The sequence below is a fragment of the Syngnathoides biaculeatus genome, chromosome 20 (assembly GCF_019802595.1).
Source record: "Syngnathoides biaculeatus isolate LvHL_M chromosome 20, ASM1980259v1, whole genome shotgun sequence".
NCBI lineage: Eukaryota > Metazoa > Chordata > Actinopteri > Syngnathiformes > Syngnathidae > Syngnathoides > Syngnathoides biaculeatus.
Window position 1 is genome coordinate 8,540,931 of NC_084659.1, and position 21,890 is coordinate 8,562,820.

The following is a 21,890-nucleotide window of genomic DNA, read 5'->3' on the forward strand; positions in this document are numbered from 1 at the left end:
ACGCAACAAAGACTTGCAGAACAAGAAGCCCGGGCATGGCTGTCCAAAGACGGGTTTATCAAAAGAATATGTATAAAACATACAAAACAGGAAAAGAAAACAGTAATAAAATATATACTTTCTCTTATGATCTAATTTTCTTTTAAAGTAGCTCATAATAAATTGCAGTCCGTTCTGTTCTTTTTCTCTCCCCCCCCACACAAGCACATTAATTCTTCCAGTCTTTTGTCATCAGCTGAGCGGACTGAATTATTTTCTACCGATTCCTTTCCGCCACAGCAAGCGCAATCTATTTTGGAAACAAGATGGCGACGGGCCCGAGGGAAGACGTCTGGGTCAGGCCCGCTCAGCTTGTTGCTCATTTGCATGGGCGGGCGCGGAGGAGAGCGTCCAGGCGGGCGCCGCCGACGACGGCGTCTCTCGGCGCGGCTTCATCAATCTCGCTAATGGAGCTTTTTAGCCTCTTGGCGCGGTTCTCTCCAACGAAGGTCACGCCCGGCCCCGGCGCGACGGCCGCAACCGGGCGAGCCTCATTAGCCGCTGTCGCTCGCTCGCTCGTCGGGTCGCGGGAGCGGAGCGCGCGCCGGGAATTGGTCGAGTAACGCGCAGACAAATGGACTGTTTAATGGAGTGTCTCTTTTTTTTTTTTTTGTGTGTGTGTGTGTGTGTGTGTGTAATAGTATTTCTACGCCTAACTGTGCCTTGAAAAACGACTCCCTCCAATCCTCCATGAGCGATTCTTTGGCCTCGCAATGTCGGGATCGCACGTTCAGAACCAAAGAAACGGGATGATGATCCAAAATGTGAGAAACAGAGAGAGAGAGCGAGAGAGAGAGAAAGAGAGAGAGAGAGAGTCTCTTTTACAGAGGCTCTATTATTTAGTTGTATACTTCCCCCCCCCCCACTGGAGTCATGTGCGTCCCTTTTCTTTTTTTAGGATCCTATCGTTCCGCCAGCTTAATTGTTCTCTATCAATCGGTTTTCAGGGTTTGGGTCAGGAAAGCGGGGACGGGATGTTTGAACGGGCGAGTTGTGAGCACATCTGACGCCAGATGAAGGAAGACGTTCGGTGGATCCTGAACCAAATCCTGAACCAAACCCTGAACGGCTTTTTCCTCTCCCGCGGTTGTTATTTACAGACGAACTGGTCGACCAGCGTGGTGCAGTGCTTGCACTTGACGTAGCAGCACCAGTGGAACTTGCAGTTGCAGCGCTCGCGCTTGTACATCTTGAACTGGTCGTAGCCGCGGCCGCAGCACATGAGCTCGCAGCCGTCCATGCCCTCCGACGTCTTGTTGCACAGGCGGCCGTGGGTGCCCAACGAGCCCGTGGTCTCGTTGTGGAGGCAGTAGTCCGGGCTGGGGTCGATGTAGACCAGGTCCTCCAGGGTGGGGGGATTGAAGCGCTTGTCCACTTGCTCCAGCTTGCCCTAAATTGGACAAAGACAGATGACTGCTTCAGTGTCGTAGTTTTTTTTTTTTTTTAAAGCCCCATCCTGGTCCGGTTACCTTGCGTCCGTTGCGCATGGCCGCGGCGCTGTCGTACTTCTCCTTGAGGAACTCGCCCACGCGCCGGAAGTCGGCCAGCTGGAGCCAACACGTCTTGAGGCTGCACGAACCCGACACGCCGTGGCACTTGCAGGCCACGTTGGCGAGGTTGTACACCGCCTAGAAGATTCAGTCAAAGACATCATCGTCACGTACATTCTAATATTCTATTGGACAGGTTTCCAATGATGTCACCACCTCCCTTAAACCGCATAAATTAAGGATAGAAAAAAACTTCACGCTTCACCTATCAACCGTGTTCTCTGACCTCTATCACACACAAGATGGCGTGATGTGAAACCTGTCCATTTCAAAAAAGTCAGCAAAAGTTTTTTTGCTCTGTGTTGGCTGGCACCACACTGCCGTCTTGTGGCGTCAGTGCGTAACTACATTATTCCGGCTCCTGTAAACGTCACTCTCTTTTGTTTGTGGTGTTAAGAGTGCCGATGCAAGCCTTGAAGCGCCCCTAAGAAGGATTTGAACCCACTTTCATTTTGTCTTCTAATAGAAAGTTTTGTCAGAGTCTTACCTGAACAGGTCGTGTGCAGGGTTACATGCACCAAGAGAAAGAGAGGGGAAAAAAAAACAGAACAGGAAATACGAAAGATTTATGGTGCTATCTGCAATGGACTTTAGGGGGGAGTCTGACCAGGCCTCTTGCATTAACCCCCCCAGTGCACCCCAGAAAGGCACACACGCACAAACACGTCATACCAAGGAGATCGCTCATCACGCTTTTTGTCCTTTTGAGCGTTGGCCACATGCATAAAACTTTCTGTGTCCTTTCTACGAGACTCACATCCCTGCATGTCCTCTCCTCGGGTTGCCTGATCCCAATTACCTTTTCCCCTCTGTTAACCTCTTGACCCCTGACCCCCCCTTCACTCCTACCCAGCAGGTATAGCACTCGCCACCCTGCAATCCCGCCATCCAACCCCTCTGACCCCGCTTTTGGACAAACAATGACATTTTGTCCGGCCCGCCGTTTTCTACATTCTCAGCTGTAATTGACGTCGACGGAGGTGAGCCGATGCGTGTTCGGGTCTGAGGTGTCTTCTTAAAAATAGAAGATCTTCTTTGGACGTGACTCTATAAGTAGGTGCCAATGCTTTGCCAAGAACACGTCAGGTATGCTTGGTCGTTATTGGATTCCCCATATATGAGCTCATGCCGTGTGTGTTGTTCTTAGCATCACGCCGCGCACTTTGGCGGGACACGCCTGCTGGGCTCACTGACACGGTCGCTCATCCGTGATGGAGACGCGGTCCCGTCAGGAACAATAGGTCAGGAGCCGTGCGCGGAGGGAGGAAATAGTATACGTTCCTCCTTGCTTTGAGTTCCTAAACGTACCGTGGCGGTATGTTCATGTAAGTAGTTGATGGAAGGATAGTTGCCAACGCGGCTGACAACGAAGCAACCGCCCTCGCGCTTCCTCAGAAGGAATGGCGGATTTTCCAGGTGTAGGTATAGCTGTTTAGAAAACTGCGCGTTCCAATGGACCTTTCCGACCTGTCAGTCACTCGTACGATAACAGCCAATCAGATAGCCGCATTGTCTTCACCCCTGGCTTGACACGCCCCTCTCGCCATATTGTCCCACAAGCAACGCTGGTTGTCAGTAGCGTGCGCTTGGAAAAGTTAATGTTACGAAGAAAATCGCCCTCAGATGCGCTTGGGGAACGTGCAATTCTGATGAAAGATATCCTGCCCTCTTGATTCATTTTCCAAAGCCTAAAACACAGTTGGCAAAGTGTCTATGATGGATTGAGGCTTGCGGAAGAGCGCACGTACAACTAATTGTGGACGCTATCAACAAACACAAGGCTGTATGTTGGAAGGTAAGTGAGGGAGAAGTATCTTCTCTGAGTTTGTCATGCAAGAGAAGTGCCTATTTGCCCATTTGGATCACATCAAACTTTTAAGACAGAGCACTGGGTTCCATTTCAAGCCAAGTCAGATGAATACACCCACTCACTCATACAGACTACAAGGATATTACTCGGGATCTTTCCAAGTAAAAAGTACTCAACCTGCTTTACACGCGCAGTACTATTCCACTATTTTATCCTGTTGGATCTCAATATGAAGTTTGTGAGGTCATTTTGCTATAATTCTGACATTGCGTCCTGCTCCGTCCAAAATCTCAATTCCATGTTCATATCCTTGCGTGAAATAGTTGAGACCTCTCTGCAGAACCCTCTTGGACAAGTCTGGCGCATTTGGCAAAAAACATATCGCAATGTTACTGGGAATACGCGATACAGAATCGACTTCAAACCTGTTGTTGTTCAGTCATTTTGGAAGATTGTGGGAGATGGTAACTGTAGCTAAGGGGGGGGGGGGGGGGGGAGCTGAAGATCGCCAGTCGGAAAGGTCCCTTGCACGGGATAACCGCTGCTGAGAGCGAAGGCGCTCAAGCCCGAGCAGGGGAAATCAAGCCTGCGGCCTGTCGCTCACCCCTGTTCACTTTGAACTCATTGCAACAAGTTGAGCTTTGACTTTATTATAGATTTTCTACATTGCCACGCTTCAAAATGTCTCAGAGGCAAAAAATGCGGATTTATCCCCCCTGCTTGTAAAATTGATTCACTTGCACGCATCAAATCTAATGACTTTTTTTTTTATTCTCTTTTTGTTTACGACTGTTCACCTTTTTTGTTTCTCTTTTCCGTCTCAGACAAAGACGGAGCGCTCTTCTTTTAGCGTTGCCAGTCATCGTTGTTTAAGTTTGCTACAAAAAAAAATCCCGGCGATGAAAGACAAATGTGTTCTCAGGGGAGGTTTTGGGGAGTTTCGGCTGAGAATGTACATGCAGACCGATTGTGTGTGTGTGTGTGTGTGTGTGTGTGAGACAAGTGTTGCCTCATTTGATTTGTGTCAAACAGAGACAGTGAGCCCGTGTGTGTGTGTGTGCACGTCTTTGAGAGTCGGGGGAGTGTGACGGAGGTCCATCCCTCACCCTGCGTCTCCGTCTGCAGATGCTTGTAACACACACATACACGCGCGCACACGCACACCTTGTCTGCCTTTGTGGTCAAGTCAAATGAAGCTAAACGGTCGCACACACACACACAACACACACACACACTGATAGCGGCACGCCCCTGTCACCTCCGCACAAAAGCGCCGTGGTTTGCCTTGTTCAACCGAGCGGGACAAATACCGCTCAGGACAAACCAGTGTGTCGGCCCAAATGGGGGTCGGGGGGGGGCAGTCTCCCTCGCCTCCCCCCCTGTTTCATCTCTCTTCCGTTCGGATGGACAGGAAACAAAGCCAGAGGAAAACCTGCCCATGTGTGTGTGTGTACAGCATCTCTCCGACCGTCTCCTCCAGCCCCAGCGGGACCCTCGCGATCAGAAACACAAGCTCGCCGGGCCGTGACCTTTGGCGTCAGCCGCACACACACAGAAACGGGCCTCTTGTCTTCAAACCAGCGCCGGCAAACACGTCGTCCTCGCGCTCCGTCCGACAGAAAGCGGCAAATGGAGCTTTTACGTGGCCGCGTGTGCGTCGCCTGATCTAAGGTGAAAGGTTCCCTTTAGGGTCCTTTTAGGGTCTTCTCAAACACGGACCCATTGTCCAGAAACGAGTCCGGCATTCTCACCGATGCCTCCGTGCTTACAAAAGTGGACAACGTGCCGTCTCGCTGCACGGGTGTCAGTGATAGGACGATTGGCCATTATTATTTTCGATATTTGGCCTTTTTCTTTAAAAAAAAAGACAAAAAAAAAAGAACAGGGAACTATTTCAATGGTTTTTTTTTCTTTTTCAAGATATGCTGCTATGGGAACTGCCAACACATTTTGTTTTTGTTTGAACTGAAAACAAAGATGAGTGAAAGATTAATATTTCAGTTATTTATAACCTTTGGACAACATTATTTACTGCCCCCCCCCCCTTCAAAAAAAAAACAACCTCAGTGAGCTATTTATTGGAGGGTTTTTTTTTTTCAGGTTTTAAGCTTTATAAGACACGCTGCTGAGCCCAGGAGCTCCTTGCAATTCTTTTTAAAATTTCAAAACAAAGATGTCTTTTCTCTAAGATAAAAACATGTTTGAATCGGGAAAAACTGATCAACTTATATCCTTAAAGGCATTTGTATTATTTAACATTTTGACACCCATGTTTTTCCTTCTACTGCAAATGAATATCAGCTCCAATTATCGGTTTTCGGCCTCCTGGACTACGAAGAATCGGTATCCTCTCAGTAAAAAAAAAAGCAAAAAAAGACAAAAACAAATATCGGTGTATCTCAATCTAGTATGTGTGTTTACTACCCTGCTGGAATGCGCGTTGACCGGGTGACCTAGCCAGACTCCAAGGGCGTTAGCAGTTCGAACCATTTGGACCCTCCCAATAAATAACCTTGACACACACGCACACACACAAATACCGCCAGGTCAGGCGGTCGGGGGCCACCTTGACTCACCCACACATTCCTGACTTCCAAGGAGAGGACACTCCAGATGTCTAAACTTGAGCGCCACGCGTGACCAAATCGCGGGAAACATCATTTTTTCGGTACCTGTCGTCCCGCCTCGTTGTTCTGCAGGTTCATCAGCATGCGCGAGTGCTCGGCCGAGCCGCGGGGGAAGTTCTTCTCGCGCTCCCGGGCGTCCACGAACTCGCGGGCGAAGCGGTAGCCGTAGTGCACGTTGTCGCCGCAGCCGCCCCACAGCCAGTCGCGGGGCAGGTCCTGGGGCCGCCCCGCCCGGCTGCAGCCGCACGTGGACAGCTCGCCCTCGCGGCACGCCCGGCTGACGGCGTTGACCACGCCGGCGGCGCTGATGGCGTAGGTGAAGGCCGTTTCCCTGGAGCCTGGACGAGAACATCAAATCCTCGTAACGTGTCTGATCGTGCGTTTGCGTTGACAAGAAACAGGCGGCTACCTCACACCCCGCAAGAGTCGACAACAGTGTGGTGGAGGTGCAAACATAACTTAAGTTCAAGAACGGTGTCCACCCCCCCCCATCTATAAACAGGGAGGGGGGACACATTTCCAGTTCACGTGCGACAAATGAAGCATGGCTGATATAATACAGACTTTGCAAATATACTGTACATTGAGACAGGCTCAGCCAGTCAGTATTTGTCTCATTCTTTGCAGAGGATAAAGAATATATACATATAGAGATAAATATAGAATATATATATGAATATTGATATATTTTTGTATATATATAATTTTACGGGGTGATTAAAGACAATTTTGATGTATATTTTTTCAAACTATGGCCACATGTTTTGGTTTACACACGCATGGTTTGGAGCTTCAAATAAATGCCTTAAATTTTGAAGAACGATGACCTATTATTCAATTTAAGGATACTTATTTTCATCAATGTCTACAATTTGAATTTCAGTAATCAAAGTCGGTCACTTTTAATGAATAAACTGAACGACTTTGCATAAAAACCTGAGCCAAACTAAAGATGGATTCACTGATGCAAAACTGTCCTCAATCAGCAGAGAAAAAAATATTCTGCAACCTCGATGTTCAAATATTTAAATGTTGTTATTGCTTTGGCCCATGTATAAGTACATTTTTTTCTGGGAATAAAAGGGAATTGGTAAAAAAAAAAAAAATACAAATTTTTATGCATGAAAATGATGTTAAACTGTTTGTTTGATAACGCGGGGACTTCCACACCAAACTTTACGGCCCCTCGCTTTGTTGGTGCTGTAACAGTAAAGGGCGTCCTCCTCCTCCTCGTAGCCTCAGCAGGGCATATTAAAGATTCCCAGACCAGGTTTTGGAATACACAACAGCAGTCCCGCATGCCCCATTCAGCGGATTTAATACACAAACGTGGTTGTGATGGTTAAGCGCTGCGAAAGCGTCCAATTTACATGAGAACAGCAAACAGGCCGTTGCCACTCTTTGGTGAACTTCACACTAACTTCCCTTTTTAGAAGCTGCCCTTAAAAGCTTTCTTGTCATTTATTGTTCATGTGTCATTTTTGAACCAATTGCATGATGGCACTGACGTTCCTGTTGCCAAAGTGGTATGCAAAGTGTAGTTTGTGCTTAAGGATTTTTTTTCTCTCCAATGTAATGTCAGATTTGAACTAATATTATTTAAAGGCATTTGAATGAATATGGTAAATTGTTTATTGTAATAATTATTGTTGGGTTGATTGTTGCCTATCGCCCATGCATTCAATGAGCTCAAACTGTTTGGTGGATTTTGTGCTGCTATCTCCCGATGTTAAAACGAACGATTGTTGTAACTTCTTTTTTTTTCGGGGGGTTGCTGCACGCAAGCGCGACGATGTGGCTCAGTTTCGGCGCTGCGCGCAATCCACCACGCGCACTCGCAGGCATGCGCGCGCGTGGGCGCGGCGGCTTTATTGCGGACTCGAAATGGGCCAGCTCCGGATGTGCCGGCTCGGTGTCAGCTCATCGGCGCATTTGAAAAGAGCGTCGCCGGGGACAATGGAGCGCCTCGCACCTCCGTTTTAGAGGTGGACATAGACGGACTTGTCAATAGACGCAGAGAAGGGACCGAGACGCGACCAGCTTGCACCCCGTCTGCTTGCCCCCCAGCGGATTTGACACGTACTTGTCGATGAGAGCGTTCCCAGGTTCCTTCCCGCTGGGGACCGTTTTGCAACGTCTCCGAAACGCCACGAACATAGATTTTGAATTTATTCATCCCCCCCCCCCCCCCCCCATGTTACTGTCCGGCTTGCAGGTTAATGCATTTTGTTGACTCGACTTACGATGCAATACCAATGCATTGTTTTGGAATATATTCTCCATTGAAGGTCGCTTCTGCAGTTAAGTAATTAGCACTTGGCTCATCAGCAAAGATCATAGTTTAACATGTATGCATTATTAGCTTGTCGGATAGTGAAAACATTTTGAAGTGAGAAACATTTCGTGCATTCCCCTTTGTCTTATTCTGCTCTATGAATGACAACAGATGGTCTTTAATCTTCACTAAAGATGTACTTGTCATTTTAAAAAAGTAATACTTTGGGGGGAAATGTGGTGAGATTGGGGATTTATTATCTCTCATTCCACACTAGTGTGCATTAATGGATGTGTCTGCTTGGTTTAGTCCCTAGCACTAAATTAGGAATATTTCAAAGTAATATATATATATGTTAAAAAAGTGAAAACAGATATTCAACCTCTCATACAGCAACCCTGAATCACGAAAAATATTTGCACTCTCTAAAACTGGAGTAGAGCATTTAGTTAACCCTGAATCCTAACTATTCACTTTAACAAGATAAGCCCTTCAAAATGGGATCTTTTTTTTTTTTTTTTTTTTTTTTTCAACCGATACCGTGATCGGATTGGGACGACTCTCTCCGCCACCACCCCGGTCGTTACCGATTTGCATGACGCGCCCGAAAACGGACGTGTTGTCCACCGTGCTGCAGTTCCACCTCCTGTGCCTGAACTGGTACTGGCACTCCTTGATGCCGGTCTTGGCTCCGTCTCCGATGTACATCATGTGGTCCTGGTACAGCTGGCACAATTTCCTCTGGCCCTGCAGGAAAAAAGACAATTAAAAAAAATACAACTCAGTCACCGAAAGTCGGTCAGAATCAGCCCACGGTGACCCGAGTGATGATCGTATAGAAAAAGTTACCTGGGAGAGTCCAGACAGCTGACTGCAGAGAGGCTGAGCTCCGATGATGTACATGTCCGGCCTCTGGATGGGGGTCAGCGCCATTGACCTGAGACAAGCCCGATAGGGATTATTTCTGGTGCACTTAATGCATCGTTTGGACCATTTTGCGTGCATGAAAGGTCAAGATGAGGTCAAAATTTCGTCGGGCACCTTCTCCACTCGCCAGCTATGCGCTCGGGTTACCCGGTGGCGGGCGTTATTGTTTGCCAGGTGAACTTCACCTGGACATTCCGCCCCGAGGGGGGCTACACGGACCACATTTGCGTTGGAAGTCAAGAACAAGTGTGGACATTTGAAGGGCCAATAGGGGGCCGAGCTGCAGCCCCCTCGCTCGGGCCATTTGGGGCTCCCTGAGGGTAAATATTGTGACAGAGCCCTCACATTTGGTCTGGCGAAAAGTGACCCCCCCCCCCCACACACACACACACCTTAATAAAAACACAAACAGGCAGCACACATTTTGTCATTGAGCCACCAAAGAAAAGTGCGCAAATCGTAGCAAATTGTGCGTCAAACTCGTGCGCAACCTTCTTATTCTAATCCTTACATGACAAGACCTGTTTTCACTCATCAAACACTATTTATTGGAGCTGTAAAAGTGCAATAAAAGACGCACAAAAGACTGACTCACCACCACGAGTTGGCGTCCACCACCGACAACTGCGAGGATCCGACGAGGAGCGCGACCAGCAGCAGGAACAAGTGGCGCACCCCGCCGCCCTGCCGTCTCCGCACCGGCTCGCCGCGGTCCATGGTTCGCCGGCCGCTTTCGCGGAGAAGTGCGCCGCTGTGGAGACACGTGCACGTCTTTGATTCGACTGGCTTCGTTTTGCAAAGAAGTCCGGGCGAGCACAATCGCAAGGTCGTCATTAAAAAAAAAAAAAGTCAAGGGAGACCCTGCAAGCCTAAGAGAGGAGCATCGAGGGGGAGAGGGCGAGGGGCGATACTGAAACAAAACTAAACCCCCCCCCCCCAAAAAAAAGTCCAAACAGGCTGTGCGTAAAATGAAGCTGGTTTTGCGCATTAAACAGGGCGGCCGTCGCCAAAAAAGTGAGCAAAATAAGAACGACATACACAACAAAACTGCAGCAATGTGCCAAGTGTTGTTATCTTGAAAGGAGATTTAAAAAACCAAACAAAACAAAAACAAAAAAAAGCCAAGTGGCCCACGAAGCAACAAAGCGACAGATGCATGCACGTCCGGTCCCTCTGCGGCCACTTGGTTTCTCCCTCTCTCACCACTCTCTCGCCCCCTATTCACCTCTGAACTCACACCCCTCCCCTCTCCGATTACCCCCCCCCCCACCCCTCCCAGTTTTACGACCTGGCGTTGCGCGAGATTGGATGCAAAGTGGAACGCGGGTTTGAACATTTCAAGCTGTTTAGGGGATCGGAATTCCGCTCTTTTCCTGCTCCTAGTTGCATCCTTCACTCCTCCGTTTCGGATTTACATCAAAATCCGAACAACCTTGATCATAAACTGATTGCATAAAACTGGAAATAAGTACAACTCCACGCGCGCACAATGGCCCTAAAGTAAAAAGTGTCAAAGTGCGTCCACGTCCTCCCACATTTGAATTTAATGCGCTCGGGGTGTTCCACTATAAAGCTCATTTCGCATGCACATTTCTCTGTATGATAATAACACACATACGCAGGGCATTGTGGGGAATGGGGATGCGTGCGTTACTATGACAACATCGCCACCACCTGGTGGAGCAACTATTTTGCATTGTGCATTGTGCACACCTCGCACTGTGCTGGCCTTGGATCAACGCTGGTTTGTGACTAATTCAAAGTTCATCAATGAGGATGACGACACGGGCTCCGATTTGAGACGATGCGCTCAAGAAATTAATTTGACTTGACCAATTAGCAGCTGCAATCAGTCCCGCGGTAGAAAACATGACTCATCACTTGGAATTTGGAAAGACAGTTTAAAAATCATAGCTTTAACCCCGGAAGGCTTTTCAATGACGCAGAACCACTTTGGGGGACTTGTGATGGCGTTTTGAAAGCACAAGGGGGGGCAGTCGAGCCACGCTGCTGCAGCCCATCGCAGAACTGCGTTGTGTGTGTGTGTGTGTGTGTGTGGGGGGGGGGGGTCAGGACTCGGGAGAGCAACTTGGGCCACATGTGAGAGAGATATTTAAAAATAAAATAAAATAAAAACAGCAGGAGGGGAAACAAAAGAGAGGATGAGAGACGCCAAGCGAGAGAGAGACGGGACTCGTCCCCGGAGGTTCTGAGCAATCGCCGTGCAATAGGGAGCAATGCCGTGAAGAAGAAGAAGAGGAAAAAAATGGCCAACAGCGGCGCCGTTGTGAAATAAGCTGAAGCATCAGGCATTGAACTCCAGCACTGTGGTGACTCCCGATGACGAGCACCCGCAGAGCGCTTGCAAACGAGGCCTTGGAGTCCAATCCCACCTTTGCCGATTGCATCTGGTCACCGCGTAAACAAAAGATAGGAAAGGACAAACGGATAATCACGGAAGATCAGCCTGGAAACGCCATGTTTTTATTGACGTCTTCCTTGGACTTGGGAACATGCCCCCCACACCACCACAACTCCCACCTCTGTGCCGCTATAAGAGGTGAAAGGTCAGAGTGTGTTGTAAAATGGTGACCCTGGAGATTGTGGCGCATCAGGGATTCTTCCGGAAAGCGTTCGGTTGCGCAGATGTTGGGTGACGGCGCCGCTTCCGATTCTCCGTGGACAGAGGAATAAGGAAAAGAAAGAAAAATGGCTTGAAGCTATTTATTGCCACCCCTAAGTGAAACCTACTGTCAAAGTAAACATCAAACAAAGAGATTTTCATCTTGCCCATTTAAAACAATATAATTATACATTTTACAAATAATGCAAAAACAACATAGAGTGAATAGTAAAGACTAGAAAATCCCACCGCTCCGCTTTTGTGCTCTCATTTTTTAGCAGCTTTTAAACGCAGGCACAGAAAAGCGGCCTTGGGCTTTTGTGTTTTCTTGACGTGCGCTACTCCTCTGCTTCATCACGCATGCTCCCCTCCTCCTCCTCCTCTTCCCTTCTTCCCTCCATCCATCTCCACTCCTCCATCCATCCTTCCTTCTGTCAGCTGGCAGAAGATGAGTCATGCCTCTCGCTCGGAGGCTCAAACTCTCTCCCTCTCTAAATTTATCTCTCTCTCTCTCTTCGCTTTTCTCTGCACCTCCTCTCAGCATCTTCATCGCATGATTCTCTCTCTCTCTCTCTCTCTCTTCTCTCTCTCTCTCTCTCTCTCTCTCACCATCTGTTTCTCTTGCTTCTGCTACAAAGCGATTCCTAGCACACGTTTTTTTTTTCCACTCTCTCCGCCACAGTCGGAAAGTGAGACTGACATTTGTATTTCTTCTAACTGTCCAGCTATCGCTCACAAAGTCTTTAAGACCTCTCCTCGCACGGCCCACGTGTGGCAGCTGCGTGTGCACCCCTCCCTCCTCTTAACTGTGGGAAAATGTAAAACAAGGCCACGAGCTTGTCCAACCCGAGAGCTGAAAGAGAAAGAAATGAAAATAAATACAAATCTGCCCACTGGAAGTGCTTAGTTGTTGGTAGGTGCCGGGAAAGACAATCTTTCCCACAATCAGGCTGTGCTGAGGTGGAATTTTAACATTATTCACCATCTCATCCTGTACTTTCTACTTTGACTTCAGACCAGACCTTTTTTTAAACAAAAAAGAGAAAATCTCACCCAGTTTCACCACTTTTTCTTCTATTATTCACATACCCCACCATTCATTAAAGCAACGGCACATCTTTTTCTTTTCTTTTCTTTTTCTTACCATTATTATCGAGAGTCAACACAAGCAGCATCTCTAACTTTCTTTGCTCTACGTTGCCCAGACTGTGTTGCTAACTGAAGCACTGGTGGTGTTTGTAATTATGAGTGTACCCCTTTAAGGGGCCGGAGTCAGGTAAACCAGCAGGAGACCTGTGCTTCCTGTTGAGAAAAAAAAAATAAGACTTGAGGCTGAAGTTCACTGTGGTGGCGGCTCGGTTTTCATGTGTGGCTGAGAATGTTCGACAAGTGCGCAATTGCACACAAAGTAAGTGACGTCTTTCAATATCTATGTATTTCTACTCATGACAAATTTTACGCGTGATTTTTTTGTGCTGGACTGTGCAGATTTACGAGTTCGATGGCGCTTTTCAAATCACAGTGACTGGTAGCTATGAAACTCTTCTTCGTGTTTGTTGGCATGACTTAATTGTAGTGCCCCCCAGTGGGCAGGTTTTACATACCGGGAGCCACAATAACTTAATTATAATGGACAAACGGTTTTAGAATATGTGCAATTATTATTATTATTAAGATAGGTTTTATGAACTACAGTTCTATTTTTCAAAAGGTAATTCACACACCGCTCCACCGGGTAGCGCTGTAATTTCACCCACTTTACATTTTCTCTTCGTAAATTCCAGGGAGATCGTGCAGGACGGGGCGCACCTAATGAAGCGTCCAACGCTCGACGAAGCCAATAAAAGACGTGACGGCGAACAACTAACGGTCGGCAGCCGAGCCGGCCCGCTTTGGCACGACGGCGGCATCAGTTCCACGCCGGGCCTCGTTTGGCACCTGACTGGCGCCCCGGGAGAGGCCGAATCCCCGAGCAGGAAGCCCCAGCGGGGGGCACCGAGGCTGGGCCAGATTGCCTGATTTCCCCCCGGCTGCCCTGGAGCTCCGCCGGTCAAACTACGCGGGCCTCGTGAGGCCTTCCCTGGAGAAATTAATAATACACACCATTTCCATCCCTTCAGTGGGGATCATATCGAGTTCCCTTCATTTCCTGCGGGATTACCTTATAACAATACTGAACCATAACTTAGGTAACCTTGAATTTCATCCAGCCAAGCCAAAAGCAGCTTTTCCCGCGCTGTGGCACAGCTTTTTGTCCCAAATTGAACAAGCTGTTCCCAATTACCCACTTCTTTAGTCAGATATTTGTCCCGAAAAGGCGACAATAACACAAACAACACTGCAGAAACGCAAAGAACCTGCCAAATCACGAGTTGCTGCTTTCTTTGTTTCTTTCATCGCTTGACTGTTCTTTCTTTTTTTTTTTCCCTGTAATTCTAATTCTCGTGCCACTAATTCAGCGTTGGGACGCGGGACTTCACACGCACCCCGTGTATTTCCTTGGAATCATCCAAACGTTGGCTGCAGTTGTCAGCGGAATAATTCCTTGTCTCACCGCCCAGTAGGCCGACAACAGACACAGGTGGAAATGCCCCAAATAGGGATAATGATTATTCCCCGAAAAACTACGCACAGGAAATTGTTACATTTGTCCCGTGGAACGCTGCAGGAAAATCTGTCGCTAAATGCGACTTCAATAAAAACGTACGCTTTGCTGAATTTGGGACTTTTATGCGATTGACTCATCGCCACGCTTCGCTCTCCCCCGTCCCGATTTTCAGACACGTTGCAATTCACAGCCCGCGCGCCCGCCGCTTTATTAGGTACACCTGCACGCCAAGATAGAAAACCGAAATCTGCCTTGGCACTCTGCACCAACACAGAGAGGAGGTTGCACACAAACACACACACACACACACACACACACAAACATCAATACAGTCTTTTCATGCCAACAGATGACAGAGTGCATTGGGGGGGGGGGGGGAACCACACCAAAATGCTGACTGCTGAGGGTGAGAGCGAGCGACTGAAAAATCTCCCATGTCAGACTGCAGAGCTGGCAGAAACCAAAGGCATTGTTGAGGACACACACACACACACACACACACACACATAGGAGGCCTGCATGTTGTCAAGGCATGTGTAGGAACACACACACACACACACACACACACACAGCCTGTGCGGCGACATAGCGAGACGAGATGTCAGGGCGGGCGCTTGGAAAGACGGCGGCAGGAAAAGCACAGACGCAAGACGGAAATGACCTCACGGTGGCTGCCTTTGCACTCGTTCGTCGCTGGTGGGAAGTACAACTACTTTGTTAGTGTACCTCTTCTTCTTTTCCTTTTGGCTTGTCCCGTTCAGGGTTGCCACAGCGAGTCATCTTTTTCCATCTAAGCCCATCTCGTGCATCTTCCTCTCGAAGCCCGACTGTCCTCATGTCCTCCCTTCACCACATCCATCCACCTTTTCTTTGGTCTTCCTCTCGCTTTTTTTGCCTGGCAGCTCCGTCCTCAGCACCCTTCCACCAATATACTCACTCTCTCGCCTCTGAACGTGTCCAAACCATCAAAGTCTGCTCTCTCGGACCTTGTCTCCAAAACCTCCAATTTTGGCTGTCCCTCTAATGAGTTCATTTATATCCTCATCCTAGCCGAGACTCTTCTGTCACATAGAACACCAGACACCTTCCGGCAACTGTTCCATCCCGCTTGGACCCCTTTTTTCACACCCTTAGCTCACTCTGTATTGCTCTGCATTGTTGACCCCAAGTATTTGAAGTCATCCACCCTCGCTATCTCTTCTCCCTGGAGCCTCTCTCTTCCCCCTCCGCCACTCTCATTCACGCACATATATTCTGTTTTACTTCGGCTGATCGTCATTCCTCTCCTTTCCGGTGCGTACCTCCATTTTTCTAATTGTTCCTCCGCCTGCTCCCTGCTTTCACTGCAGATCACAATATCATCTGCCAACATCATAGTCCAAGAGGGTTCCAATCTAACCTCATCTGTCAGCCTATCCATTACTACCGCAAACGTGAAGGGGCTCAGCGCGGATCCCTGATGCAGTCCCACCTCCACGTTAAATTTTTCTGACACACCAACACCACACCTCACCCCTGTTCTGCTGCCCTCAAACACGTCCTGTACTATTCTAACATATTTGTCCGCCACACCAGACTTGCGCACGCAGAACCACAGTTCCTCTCTTGGTACTCTGTCATAGGCTTTCTCTGGATCCACAAAGACACAATGTAGCTCCTTCTGACCTTCTCTGCACTTTTCCACGAGCATCCTCAAGGCAAATAATGCATCTGTGGTACTCTTTCTAGGCTTGAAACCATACTGTTGCTTGCAGATACTGACTTGTGACCTGGTGTAGCCTCCACTACTCTTTCCATAACTTCATTGTGTGGCTAATCAACTTTATTCCTCGATAATTCCCACAGCTCTGAACATCGCCTTTGTTCTTAAAAATGGGAGCCAGCACACTTTTCCTCCATTCTTCATGCATCTTCTCGCCCACTAGAATTCTGTTGAATAAGTTGGTCAAAAATACTTTTGTTAGTGTACTGATGCTGATATTTCAAGTAAGGTATTTATTTTTCTGATAACTATTGATTGATTTATTTTTATTTTTTTACTATGCCTCCCTACAGAGTCTGCACTTTTTAACTTTTACACAAGAAGGTAAATCGGTACTTCAAACAATGTTTGAAAGGTGCGACGAATAAATGGAAGGGGAAGAAAATACGACGGCAGGTCGGTCGCGATGAGATGCTCCGAAAGAGTGGAAAAGCACTTGAAGGGGAGCCGTTGACTCCGTTGCGCTGAAAGCAAATGAACTTTATGATGAAGTAAGTGTCAGCGAGCGTCTCGTCTCGTCTCTTATTGATGCCGCGCTCCGGGACTGCTGGGAAATATCCCATCAAAACATGGCTGAGGACAGCGATAAGCGGGAATTTGACTTTTGGGTGACAGGTTAAATTTAGATAAGCGGATATATATTTTAAAACACACCTCAGAATACAAATATATAGGTTTTAAATGCAGTAGTCATCAAACCCAAACCCGCTCATCCTCACGAACATATTAAACATTGAGGAAGGCTTGTTTCATTTGGATTGCTTATTCAAAATGTTTTTTTTTTATCTTGACTTGTGAGCAGAAATCTGAGTTAACAGCTCAAAATGAAGGTAGCCAACAAGCAGCGGAGTGGATAATTCAAACAATGTATTTGTGCCATTCCCTGTTTGTCATGTCATTATCCAAGCCGCTTATCCTCACAATGGTTACGGGAAAGCTGGAGCCTATGCCAGCTAGCTTCAGGCGAACGGCAGACTACATCCTGAACTGGTCGCCAGTCAGATAAACACCATCACTGAGCGGAAATCGATCCCACGCTGCTCACACCAAAGGCAGGCGTGTGTACCACTACATCATCGGTGACTCCTTCTCTGATAAGTTTAAACATAAAACGGTAATAATTGCATGTTGTGTATTTGCTAGCTCAATGCTAACACACAATGCAAAACGGGCAGACGAGTGTGATTTTTCTTTGTAAAAAACGGTCACAATTTTTTTAGGGGCTCAAAGGGATGGAAGGTGTTCCAGCGCATTTCATCCTGATGACTTGCAGCGGTTCTCCGCAGCCTCGCATGCGAACACGCTTCACCCTTTTTGAGCAGCATTACTTCCCCCTGCTGGCACGGAGGAACACACGCAGGGAGAAAACGCAGTCTTTTTCGGCCTCGGCGCAAGTGCCGCACCCGACGTTTGAAACGTCTTTTGTGCGTTCTTGCCAGGAGACGTTGGATGGCGGAGCGGTGGGAAAGAGTTGGGGGTAGGGGGGCGTTACACTCCAAAACAGGAGGGGAAAATAATGACCGTAAGCAGGCCTTTGAAAGCGGCCATACTGCGGTCTTCCTTCCATACGTGCGGTCGCTGTGCTGGTGTAGTAAGGAAACACCTCAAAACAACATAAAAGATTCATCGCACACACAAACAGAAGTTTTGGTGCGTCCGCTTTCACTTTCATATCATCCCTGCTTGTGTGTGGCGCATGGAAATATCCGCCCAGGTAGGTGTCAGCTGTCAGGTGTGGGGGGTGGGGGTGGGGGGTTGTTTGGCAAGTTGACGCACGCCTGCGTTGCCCCGGCAACCGTCAGCCGGGCCCGCGTGAAGCAAGGCCGACAATTATCCGCCGAGGATCCTCCCTTGAATCATCAACGCGTCAAATCGCACGTGTACCGGGGGCCGTGCACACATCAGCACTTTACACGCTCGCATGACGTGACATGTCACACTTTGGGGAGGCGCCGCACACACGGACGCTTCTGGCGCCATCATCTCCAGAAACATCTCCATGTGACTGCTTCTCTCTCTCTCTCTCTCTCCACATCCCCACTAAAAATACTCGTCTTCCTCCCTTCGATGCTTATTTCCCCTTCTCTCTCGCACAGTGTGAGTGCGAGCACGGGCCCAGCAGGCAACACACACGCACACACACACTCATGCATGCATGCATGCATGCATGCAGGCAGGCAGCAGGTCATGCAGAGGCTCAGCGCTTGCTGCTCAACACTGAGCCTGTGGCTTTTTTTTGTCCCGCCTCCCTCTGTGTTTTCGCTTCCTCGCTCTTCAATCTTCCAACTTCTTCTGCTCGCCGCCACAGTCGTTGTGTCCGATGACGGTCGATTTCATATTTTTCACAAATCCGTCAACGATTTGTCGTCTGTTCTTTTTAGGCACAGTTGTAATGATTGCGCCTCAAGATTGAATGTTCGGGGTATTTGAAGACAAGCGAAGATACATAAGCTCGTAGATACATTGGAGTAAGCGTGTATTGTTAAGAACGGATCGCTGTAATCTAATTCTGTAATTCCTCTTTTCCTTTCGGCTTGTCCCGTGAGGGGTCGACACGGCGTGTCATCTTTTTCCATCTAAGCCTATCTCGTGCATCTTCCTCTCTAACACTCACAGTCTTCATGTCCTCCCTAATAACATCCATCCACCTTTTCTTTGGTCTTCCTCTCGTTCTTTTGTCTGGCAGCTCCATCTTCAGCACCCTTCTACCAATATACGGACTCTCTCGCCTCTGGACATGGCCAAACTATCCAAGTCTGCTCTCTCGGACCTTGTCTCCAAAACATCAAACTTTGGCTGTCCCTCGAATGAGCTCATTTCTAATCCTATCCAACCTGCGCACTCCGAGCCAGAACCTCAACATCTTCATTTCTGCCACCTCCAGTTTTGCTTCCTGTTGTCTCTTCACTCCCAACGTCTCTAATCCGTACACCATGGCCGGCCTCACCACTGTTTTATCGACTTTGCCCTTCATCCTAGCGGAGACTCTTCTGTCACATAGAACACCAGACACCTTCCGCCAACTGTTGCTTACCACACTCTCTATTGCTCTGTATTGTTGACCAGAAGTATTTGAAGTCGTCCACCATCGCTATCTCCTCTTGCCTGCAGATTCATTACGGCCTATTAAACTCCTCATCCATCCATCCACCCATCCATCCATCCGAGGGTCACGAGGAGTGCAGGAGCCAATCCCACCTGTCAACAGGAAGGAGGAGGGGTACACCCTGAACTGGTTGCCAGCCAATCGCAGGGCACATGGAGACAAACTGCCGCACTCACAATCACACCTAGGGGCAATTTAGAGTGTCCAATTAATGTCGCATGTTTTTGGAATATGGGAAAAAACCGTAGTGCCCTGAGGAAACCCACGCAGGCACGGGGAGAACATGCAAACTCCACACAGGTGGGTCTGGGATTGAACCCGGGAACTCAGAACTGTGAGCCCAGCATTTTACCATCTGATCCACCGTGCCGCTTAAACTCATCATCGTTTTTTTTTGTTTTTGTTTTTTTTTTTAAATTGCCCCTCATGTTGCTGTTAGACCTTTGAAAAAGAGTTTGTGAAGGGGTAAAAAAAAAAAAAAAAAAAAAACCAACAATGTTTAATCTCGATCTGATCCAGACGACAAATCAAACATTCCACATAATATGTTTGGCTGCTTATAGATTAGGTCGTCGTCGGGAGTGTTTTCGCAGATCCCACATTAAAGCTGTTCATAATTTGCAGTTGCCAGGAAGACAAACATTTTGCGTGGCAACAAGAAATCACACGCAAAATTTGCTTCTTGCGCTTGCACGCGCCTCGCTCAAAACCATAGCGGCTGCTTTTCTATTCCCCTTTGAGCCTCACAAATATGGCATTTGAGTACACGGCTGCTGCACAGGAAATGATCAGTCGCGGCATCTAATTGAACCGAGCCCTAGGGTGAGGCTAATCCCATCATAGTTTATGACCACGGCGGCAAAACCCGGTTTGGTCTCTGTGAAAACTTTGCTAATCTGGTGGCACGCACGCCGTCAGTCAGAGCGTTTGAGCTGCCGCGAAGCTTAGTATTCACGTCACACCGACGGGCTTTGAAAATGCACGACACACATACGGCGGATGGCGCGTCCAGGTGCGGCAAGGACGTGCCGGAGACGTCGGCCGCCACCGGGGACTGCTTTGTTTTGCCCTTGATGACGCTTGTGGGATGAAAGGTTGAAAGACATTTACATTTGTCACGCCTGCTTGCTTGATTAGCATGTAGAATAATTGTGCCGAGAGACACGCAATTCAATTCGGGCTAATGCTAAAATGTCGTTTTCGAAAACAAATGTGATTTTGTGATTGAATGACAACAACAGAAGCATTGATTTCATAATTGGAGCTACAGCACGTTCTGGGCGGATGCATTTGTGGCAGAGTCAAAAGAAACCAGCCGAGATATCAGGTGACTTGCAAAAGTCTGCTTCATCCTTGGGTGCAATTTCCAAATGTCTTGCAGGTGCCGCGTTCATCATTAAATAAATGAACCAGCCCGGCGTTACTTAAGCCGCGCTGCAGCACGTAAAACTCCCCGAATTCCAGATTCTTTTGCGCCCCCGTTTTAATCCTCACCTGATCCCTGTTCTCTATTTCACCCGACTTCTACGTTTCCCATCAGCTCTTCCTCTCCCTCGCTTGCTCTCCTCAAGCACTCGGCCACACTCCACTGGCTTCAGCAAACGGCTCCCCTGTCATATTATCGCTCACACACACACACGCACATGCACACAAGTAGTGGGGCAGACGCGAGCATAGAAACAGACGTACGGGACGTTCCTTTGACTGAATAGGCTATACACGTGCACACGCTTGGAGATAACGCGAGCACACACACTCACTCAGAGTCCAAGGTTACATTGGCGGGTGAGAGAGGCCCGTTGCAGGGGAAGAAAGTTGGACTCTGTGGCTTGAAAACAGCTACAGCAAAGCACACACTTTTTACTGAATTAATGATGAATGTCACAACATAACTAAAGCCAGATGCGAGATGACAAACAGCTTCAAAGTAATTATATTGGGTCTCAATGAAAGACACATGAGAAGGGTTTTTTCTTTTTTTTTTTTTTTAAACACTTTGGAGATTAATTTATCGCCCCAGTCAGTCACTTTAGGACACTGCTGCCATTCTTGGTCCAATTTTTATTTCTCATCACAACGCGGACACGCTCGGGTTCGTTTGTGAGCGGAAGGAACACAAAAGCGTATTCCACAACTCACTAGAAGGAAGCAGAAAGGTGATTTGTCCAAGTCACTAAGAAAGACAAGCACGTGGCACTGATGTACCATTATTACGAATGTGATAAGGAAGGTTATTATATATTATAGTGTAATAAATCCAACCGTGCGTATATGTAGGGCAGTGGTTTTTAGCCGTTTGTCACCCGGGACTCAGCTTTTATTCTCGCCAATGTTGCGGCCTCCTTTTCTGGAATTCTTAAAAAAAAGTACATTATATTTTTAAATATAACTACTTTCGCGTTTAAACTCAAAGTGCATCTCAGGGCATGACGTTAAGAAATAAAACAAAAACTCAATATGATATCATAAAAATCTCGACGCACGATTGCACAAAACACTGACACAAAATTTCGCTGATGCCAGGATGTACGTAGACAGAGGCTGAGCCGCGCTGCATTTGTTT

General features: G+C 47.9%; 1 protein-coding gene across 1 annotated transcript in view; it reads right to left on the reverse strand.

The window, feature by feature from the left end:
- Nucleotides 1-1,091: 1,091 nt before the first annotated feature.
- Nucleotides 1,092-21,890, reverse strand: part of wnt5b (wingless-type MMTV integration site family, member 5b) — a 45,459-nt gene continuing 24,660 nt past the window's right edge. The window contains exons 2-7 of the mRNA XM_061806966.1: nucleotides 9,824-9,979; nucleotides 9,151-9,238; nucleotides 8,889-9,048; nucleotides 6,072-6,364; nucleotides 1,509-1,667; nucleotides 1,092-1,429 (exon numbers count right to left, since the gene is read on the reverse strand). Coding sequence (XP_061662950.1) covers nucleotides 1,130-1,429; nucleotides 1,509-1,667; nucleotides 6,072-6,364; nucleotides 8,889-9,048; nucleotides 9,151-9,238; nucleotides 9,824-9,945 — 1,122 coding nt within the window. The 5' untranslated portion in view covers nucleotides 9,946-9,979 and the 3' untranslated portion in view covers nucleotides 1,092-1,129. The remainder of the gene's footprint in view (nucleotides 1,430-1,508; nucleotides 1,668-6,071; nucleotides 6,365-8,888; nucleotides 9,049-9,150; nucleotides 9,239-9,823; nucleotides 9,980-21,890) is intronic.